Source organism: Ceratotherium simum, chromosome 3, assembly GCF_057802395.1.
Source record: "Ceratotherium simum simum isolate JZ-2026a chromosome 3, ASM5780239v1, whole genome shotgun sequence".
Classification (NCBI taxonomy): Eukaryota; Metazoa; Chordata; class Mammalia; order Perissodactyla; family Rhinocerotidae; genus Ceratotherium; species Ceratotherium simum.
Window position 1 is genome coordinate 58,901,660 of NC_141902.1, and position 8,885 is coordinate 58,910,544.

Sequence of the window (8,885 nt, forward strand, 5' to 3'; positions counted from 1 at the left end):
GTGCCCCCCCGTCGAGGCCCTCGGGAGCGAGTCGCGGGCTCCCCTGGCACTCGCGGGCTCGGCCCCGTCGGTGTTCGCGCCCGGCGCCGCGCCGAGAGCCGAGCCGGCTGCGTTCCCGGCCGCCCAGCCCGAGCGGGCGGGAGGAGGGGCCGGTGGAGCCCGGCGGGCGGGGCCGCCCCAGCGCCGCCAAACTCCTTGTAAGGGCTGCGGGAGCCCCCCGCGGGGCGCGCTCACCCCACTCCCGGCGCGGGGAGGGAGCTCCCCTGGCTGCACACCCCACGACCATGCTCGGCCTCGAGGGCTGGGGCGTAGTCACCGTCCGGAGCGCCCACAGACCTGTCAGGGAAGGACAAGGACCAGAGAGGGAGAGGCCCAAGGCAGGGGGATAGAGGGGAAGGATGTTTCCAGCCTTTTCTGAACCTCCACTCCAACTCTTCCCACCAGCAAGAAAATCCACCCCCGCCCTTTGTTCTACCTACATGGCCGGGGCCTCCTCCTCCGGGAAGCCTGCCTAGGTCAACACCCAGCCTTGCCCTTTCTCTAGGTCACAGCCAGCTTAGCCTTGGCACACAACTCCCCAACCACATTACCCTGCTCTGCCGTGTGGGGACTTTCAGGCATCACTGCAGAACCCCGGCAGAACCCTGGTTCCTGGGAGGAGGAGGGGGAGACGTCCTTACTAACATTTCGTGGCCAATATGCGTCCGGCTTCAAGAAACCTAACCCATCCTGGATTAGTTTTCTCCCTGATGGGAGCTAATGAGTTGCATGTGTTTGTGGCCTAAATGGGGCATCTTACTTGTTCTAAAACCCGGTACACCCTCTTCCCTATAATGATCCTGGGATTGGTAGATGAGCCTGGCAGTGGTCACTTGTCATTCCCCTTGAGACCCAGGGTAAATCTGGTCATGCTGGGGACAAGGCAAAAGGCCCACATGGGGAATCTGGACACTTAGGATCTAGTGCCTGCTCTTTCACGAGTGACCTTAGGCAAGTCACCTCGCTTCATTGAGCTGTGATGTCCTCATCTATAATACTAAAGGAAGGGGAAAATTCCGTGATGTGACTCAGGCCTAATAGAGAGTGACAGAATCAGCCCTGGGTTCCAGGTCTGAGTACTTTATATAACCTTATGGGGTCTCTGTTTTGGAATATACTCCAGGCTAGAGCGGGGAAGGGTATGGGATTCTGAGAGACCTCTCACTTCAGCCCTTCTCCCTCCAACCCCGACTCCCACCCAGCTAATCTACCCACCCATGCGCAAAATAAACCATGGAAACCCACGTCAGCAGGCAGAGGGTCTGGGGTCAGAGCCTGATGGTAATAACTTCTCAACCAAGAAGGAAAATTATTTTCCAGGACTGGACATGAATACTGACTCAGCCTAATTGTGTTTCTGGGAGATCATGGTAAACCAGCTGTGTTATTAAGACTCTAAGGTGTTGGGAGGAATTTGTTTAGATTACACCCTCAGGCTAAAATCACTCACAGAACTAATGGCCAAGGGTTTTCCTTTGAGTTGTAGGAGGAGAAAAAATGTAGGAGCCAAGTTCCAGCCACGTCTCTGGTCTGGCCCCCATCCTGTGAGGACAGACTGGTGCTGGATGGAGTCTACGGGGAGAGAACTAGCCTCACTGGAGGACTGCTGGAAAGAGGGCAAGGTGTGGACCCCCACAGGCCCAACTGGGTGTAAACTTGGGCTCTGCTACTTCCCTGCTTGTGGGATGCTAGGGCAGGTACTTTCTTTGTCTTTAAAACTCAGACCAACCAGTAGATGGGAGCTGCAGGGAGGCAGGTTCTAGCTCCGTGTGAGTGTGAACTCTAACCATGTGAGTTGTCCATAGTTAGAAGGGACTGTCTTTAGAGGAAGTGAGCCCCCACCTTTGAAGGCAACCAGTGGGTGACCACTTCAAGGAGGTGTTGTAAGGAGACTCCATCATGACTTGCAGGATGGGATGAGATGACCCTTAACTCCCTTCTAGTTCAGAGATTATTTGAACTCGGGTCCTCAGCTGTGACTGCTAAGTGTCCAAGTCTGCTCCTCCTAGGAGGCTTAGGAGGAAAACGTCGCTGACCTCACAACTGCAACCAGTCTCCCTCCCCATCCTCAGTCTCCTCATCTGTGGGCTGTTTGTCCAGCACCAGCAGTGCCGGTTGTGGACCAGAAAGGCCTTTGGAATCAGTCACTTACTGTCAGACCCTGGAATAAGCTACTTTGCCCTTCTGGGCCTCATGTTTAAAATAGGGATAATATTAAGGATTAGATGAGATAACGTGAAAGAGTTTCACCCAGAGCTTGGCCCGTGGCCCAAAAAAAAGTAAATGATAGTTCCTTCTACTCCCCCTGGACATGAATAGTTCACACTTCTCACCCACCTACCAAGAAGCCACAACTGTTTAGTGACCAGAAGTTTGGACCCTTCAGGTCAAAAGAGGTTATTCTGCCAGGGCAAGTAGCCCAACCCTCCTTACTACCCCCTCCCCACCTTCAGGCTCTTATAAGGGGCACTTAGGCACACAGAATGCAGAAGATGTGGCACCTGGCCTAGCAGTGGGCTTGCAGCAGGTGCTCAGTAGATGTCTCTGGAGTGAAGGAGGGGGGATGCACAGGTCTAGACAGGTAGGGCCTGTGAGGATTTCCGGATGCCAGGTCCTACCCTTGCTGCTCGCCCCCCAGGAGCCATTTCGGGACCCTTTGTCATGTCACTGCATTCTCGGAGCCAAATATGACAACCACTTCTGTGGTTGTTCCATGATAAATTCAGATGTCAAAGCTGAACAGAACCTTATAAGTCAGATCCATGCTCCACTTTACAGATGAAGAACTGAGGCCTGGAAAGGTTGGGTAAGTCAGTGGTAGTACCAGTATCAGAGCCCAGCAGGAATCCTGACTCCTAGTCCAGTGCTCTTCTTCAGGTCCAGGCAAGCTCCTCACTACCCTGTGTGCAGAAACACTGCCATGGGTGGGCAAAGGCCAGGGGTCCCCTATCAGGCTGTGGGGGTCCTCCGAGGGCAAGGGCTATGTTACCTCTATCAGACTGCAGGCTTTCCTGGGACAGGGGTTGTGTCTCCTCCATCAGACTGGGGACTCCTATTTAGGTTAGGGCCCAGGAGTCCACTTAACAGACCCCTTACTGTGTGCCAGTCATTGTGGATAGAGAGATGAACAAGGCTGGGTGTGTGCTCTAGAAAGGGTCTGAATCTGACACAGAGCCCCTTTCCTTGCTCCCACCCCCAACCTTGCACACTGTGGGAGCTGCAAAGTGGAGAGGGAGGTTGGTGTGGGGTCGGGCAGGGCCTGGGAACTCCGTGGGCTGCCCACAGCCAGGATAGCTCCTTGTCCTCTCCAAGTCCCAGAGGAATGCTCACTGACTGGGTGGAGGAAACTCTCACCAGCTGCAGACAACACCCCACTGGGGCCTTGGGGAATGAGCCAAAGGGCTGACCCTCAGCCCAGCCTCAGAACTATAACCCCCCACCCTGGTTGACCCCCTGCCCACTGCCTGGCTGCTGAAGGTGGGAGCTGGGTGTGTGCACCAGTGCCCCAACCCACTCAAGCCAGGGATGGACTTGTGAAAAGTTGGGACTGGGAGCAAGCTTCAGCTATGAGGGGTTTGCTCTCCTTCCCACTCCTGCTTGCAGGAGAGGTCCAGGCAGTGGTCTATCTGTTGTGTCTGCCAGTTACTAGGTACCTGGAACAGGCCATCTGGGAGAGAACTGTGGCTCCCTGGGGGTCAGCCCCCTCCCCAACCCTGCCCTTTAGCTTGAGCCTGGCAGGAAGCAGCTGTTTCCCTCCCCTAAGACAAGGCTAGTGCAGGCAAGGAGGGGCAGGGGAGCCTGGGGTCAGTGGACAGGGTTCAATCCATTTCCTTTGTTCATAACCAAGGAAAAGCCTATCCCATCTCTAGGCCTCCCTTTCCTCATCTGCGAAATGGGAACAGTCAGACACCCTCTCCCTACCCCTGAGGCCACCAGCAAGGACAGAATCAGGACTGGGCACTGCAGAGCCCACTTTCCTCCAAAAGGGGGATTGTCATGCTTTCAGCCAATGTCTGGCTTCAAGGAAGAAGAGAAGCTGGCAGAGGGCCTGAGATAGTATTCGTGGGGACTCCTGCCCACCCCCTCTATCTCCTCCTCCTCTTCCTGTCTGGTCCCTGGGGCAGAGTGTCTGGGTTATTTCTGGCTGCCTCCTCCAGGCCTCTGGCTTCCCAGGCTCACACAAGTGGTCCCCACATCCCTGCCCTGCTCTGATGGAGTGAACTGGGTGGGAGTTCCCTGCCAGGAGAGGCACATTCACGTTGGGTCTGCAGATTCATACGTGAGGATCTGTGCATGCATGTGTCTTAGTGGGGAGGGAAGTTCCCATTCCCCCTCCCAACTCCGGCTTTGTCATTGTGAGTCACTCCATCCTCCTGAAGAAGGCCTGCAGTTGAACATCTCCTGAATGGCAGATACAGTCGTCCCCCCTTATCTACGGTTTCTGTTTCCTTGGTTTTAGATACCCACAGTCAACCAAAGCCTGAAAATATTAAATGGAAAATTCCAGCAACAAACAATTCATAAATTTTAAATTGCGTGCTGTCCTGAGTAGCGTGATGAAATCTCACGCCCTCCTGCTCTGTCCCATCCATGAATCATCCCTTTCTTTGTCCAGTGTATCCACCCGTCAGTCACTTAGTAGCCGTCTCAGTTATCAGAGTGACTGTCGTGGTATCGCAGGGCTTGTGTTAAGTTACCCTTATTTTACTTAATAATGGCCCCATAGCGCAAGAGTAGTGATGCTGGCAATTCGGATCTGCCAAAGAGAAGCTGCAAAGTGCTTCCTTTAAGTGAAAAGGGGAAAGATCTTGAATTAATTAAAAAAAATCGTATGCTGAGGTTACTAAGATCTACAGTAACTTTTATTACAGTATAGTTATAATTGTTCTATTTTATTATTAGCTATTGTTGTTAATCTCTTACTGTGCCTAATTTATAAATTAAACTTTATCCTAGGTATGTATATATAGGAAAAAGCACAGTACATACAAGGTTCAGTACAATCCGTGGTTTCAGGCATCCAGTGGGAGTCTTGGAATGGATAACCCCATGGATAAGGGGGAACTACTGTACCATCCTACACCGGTCTGGGCTTCAGTTTCCCCACCTATAGAATGAGGTGGCAGGAGAAGATAATCACTAAGCTCCATTCCATCTGACATTTTGGAACCCAGAGTCTCAGCTGGTCACCTAGGAAAGTTCTGTGCAGTGGGAAAAGTGTCCCTAGGGTGGGCAGCAGGAAACCTAGGGCTGTCCCCCCAAGCTACATGACCCTGTGCAATTCTCTTTTTGATCATCCACTGTAAATGAACGGGTTGAATCATATGAGCCTGAAGTTCCTTCCAACTGTGACCTCCTGGCACGAGGTGACTGCTCAGCATTTGTAGCACAGAGAGGCAGCAGAGCACAGTGGTTAGGGGGACACGCTCTACAGTCAGGTGGGTGGCAAGCAAGCCCTAGCTCTGCCACTCTCTGGCCATGTGACCTCAGGCACATGACTAAACCTCTTGATGCCTCAGTCTCCTTGTCTATGAAATTAATAATACCTTACTCATAGTGTTGCTGTAAGCAATAAATGGATAATAAAGAAGAGAAAATAATCGTATCTACTCATAGGATTGTTGCAAGGATTATAGGAGTTAAAGGGTTTACAAAAGTGCCTGACACACAGTTCAGTTTAAGTGTTAACTGTTATTTCAAGAAGCTCTTCTCCTTCCCATCCACAGACATAGGGTCCCCTCAGCAGCCCCACTTTCCTTTTCTCAAGGTTTGGAGCTACACAGCAACGGACGAGTAGAGACAGAAGTGGGGAATAGCCATCAGTTTTCCATTCACATCCCAAGTCAGGGAGCACACTCATGGGCTTATTAACAGGACGCTCACCTGCTACTCTCTCATTTTTACAGAAAAGGAAATCGAGGCTCAAAAAGATTGGACTAGCCGAGAGTCCGGGGCAGAGATCCAGGCCAAGTGAGAACTTGTTACGGACACCAGCCTGGCCCACTCTATTTGCTCTACCTCTGCCTCTCCCTCCAGCGCCCAGGTACACCCACCCTCCACCAACCGATGGAGTAGGCTAAGTATTAATCCTGTCCTGGCTTTTTCCCAGCTGAATGACGTTGGCCAACTCAGGTAAATTCTCTGAGCCTCATTCCTAACACTTTACAGCTATTGTCCCAATACCACGAAATAGGTGTTATTATTGGCCCTATTTTGAGGAAACAGGGTCAGAGTTGGGGTACTTGCACAAGGGCATACAGCTGCTTTAGTGCCGGTTAAATGGGGTATCTTTGTAAGCAGCTCTCAGAGTGCCCTGCAGGCAGTTGGTGCTCAGTATATGGTCACTATTATTACTACTTCTCATACGTAAGTGAGTGACCCCGCAGGTCCCCGGATGCCCTCCGGGCCAGTGGCCATCCAGCTTGCCGGCCACCACATCATATGAGCCGTACTATCTTTAGCCAGAGATATTTATATCCCCTGGGAATTTTTTTCCTCTACGGGGGAGCCCCAGAGTTGGTGGCCGCTGATTCCAGGCCCCCAGCGTTGGCCTCCGCCCCTCTGGCCCGCCATGCCGCGGGGCCCGGAGGTCCCGGTGCAGGTGTGGGTGGACAGCCAGCTCTTCCAAGCCGACCAGGCCCTGCTGGTGGAGCACTGCGGCTTCTTCCGCGGCCTCTTCCGCTCCGGCATGCGCGAGGCGCGCGCGGCTGAGGTCCGCCTGGGCGCGCTGAGCGCCGGCGGCTTCCGCACCACGCTGCAGGTGCTGCGCGGCGAGCGGCCGGCGCTGGAGGCGGAAGAAGAGCTGCTACAGGCCGTGGAGTGCGCTGCCTTCCTGCAGGCGCCAGCGCTGGCGCGCTTTTTGGAGCACAGCCTCACGTCGGACAACTGCGCGTTGCTGTGCGACGCGGCCGCCGCCTTCGGGCTGGGCGACGTGTTCCACAGCGCCGCGGTCTTCATCCGCGACGGCGCGCGCGAGCTGGCGGCCGATCTGGCGCTGCCCGAGGCCCGCGCATACGTGGCGGCGCTGCGACCCAGCAGCTACGTGGCCCTGAGCGCGCACACGCCCGCGCCCGGCTTTCTGGAGGATGCGTCGCGCACGATGTGCTACCTAGACGAGGAGGAGGACGCTTGGCGCACGCTGGCCACGCTGCCCCTGGAGGCCAGCACGCTGCTGGCAGGCGTGGCCACACTGGGCAACAGGCTGTACATCGTGGGGGGCGTGCGGGGCGCCAACAAGGAGGTCGTGGAGCTGGGCTTCTGCTACGACCCCGAGGGCGGCACGTGGCGCGAGTTCCCCAGCCCGCACCAGCCGCGCTACGACATGGCGCTGGTCGGCTTCGACGGCCGCCTCTACGCCATTGGCGGCGAGTTCCAGAGGACGCCCATGAGCTCCGTGGAGCGCTACGACCCGGCTGCGGAGTGCTGGAGCTTCGTGGCCGACCTGCCGCAGCCGGCTGCAGGCGTGCCCTGCGCCCAGGCTCGCGGCCGCCTCTTCGTGTGTCTCTGGCGCCCGGCCGACACGACGGCCGTGGTGGAGTACACAGTGCGAGCTGACACGTGGCTGCCGGTGGCCGAGCTGCGGCGCCCGCAGAGCTACGGCCACTGCATGGTGGCCCACCGCGACAGCCTCTACGTGGTGCGCAACGGACCTTCCGATGACTTCCTACACTGTGCCATCGACTGCCTCAACCTGGCCACGGGCCAGTGGACGGCGCTGCCGGGCCAGTTCGTCAACAGCAAGGGAGCGCTCTTCACGGCGGTGGTGCGCGGCGACATCGTCTATACCGTCAACCGCGTGTTCACGCTGCTCTATGCCATCGAGGGCGGCACCTGGCGGTTGCTCAGGGAGAAGGCCGGCTTCCCACGGCCGGGGTCCTTGCAGACCTTTCTCCTGAGACTGCCTCCTGGCGCCTCAGGGCCTGTGGCCTCCACGACGCCAGAACTGTGACCCCTGGGCTGGGCTGTAGCAGGCGACGCCCTGAGTCTTCCCTGAGCTATGGCTGAGTCTATGGGGCTGGCCTTGGGAGCTTCTGGGAACGTCTCTCTCCCTGGTTGAAACTTCCGGGTCGTGTGACTTCTGGTAATATGGACATGTCCAAGAAGCTCAGGGAGCAACGAGGACGCTGGGGTCTGAGCCCTCAAATTACTTGGGCTCTGCTGAGAACTGGTGGGTCACAGTGTCAGAGGAAGGGATAGAATTTCAATAATCCAGGCTTGTGTGTGAATGGGCCAGTAACTGAGCATGGCTAGGAGTGGGTTAGGTGATGTTAAACTGCCAACCAGTAGGCAAGAATTAGGCAGCTACTGTGTGCCCAGCTCAGTGCTAGGCCTGATGTGGCTGTGGTTGCCAGACTGGGGTCCACAAAGGTTAGAGCCTGGCCCAGGCCAACAAAAGGTTTACAACACACTTGTCTTGATCCACGGAGGGGTGAAGGCAACATGCGAAAAACCCACAGCATAATAAAACAAAGAAGTAAAGAAATCAGGGCAAAGGAAAAATAGGGAGAGGAAAAATATGTAACTCCAGAAGGAGGATAGTATACAAACTGTATGAAGAAGACAAGTCAAGTAATTAGCTGCTGAAAGGGAAGGTTCAGACAGGAGAGAGAGTGAGAGCTCAGAAGAGAAGGAGGTGGGGGGGAAGTTGGAGCAGATGGGAAGGGTGTCTCTGAGCCCAGCCTTTAAGGCAGAGCAGCTGTAGATGGAAGCATTTGGGAAGGGGTGAGGCTGGGCCAGCTTGTAGAGACTAACTGAATTGAAGCTCAAGTGAGACCAATGAAAGAGTTCCCCACATCCCCTTATGGGATGGGACCCGCAGGGGAGAACCCAGTTGTGAGCCCCTTGCT

At 55.3% G+C, this 8,885-nt stretch overlaps 1 protein-coding gene across 1 annotated transcript; it reads left to right on the top strand.

The window, feature by feature from the left end:
- Positions 1-6,610: 6,610 nt before the first annotated feature.
- On the top strand, positions 6,611-8,162 carry KBTBD13 (kelch repeat and BTB domain containing 13). Its single transcript, XM_004421696.3, has one exon. It carries the CDS (start codon positions 6,611-6,613, stop codon positions 7,985-7,987), a length of 1,377 nt encoding a protein of 458 aa, XP_004421753.1. The 3' UTR covers positions 7,988-8,162.
- The last annotated feature ends 723 nt before the right edge of the window (positions 8,163-8,885 follow it).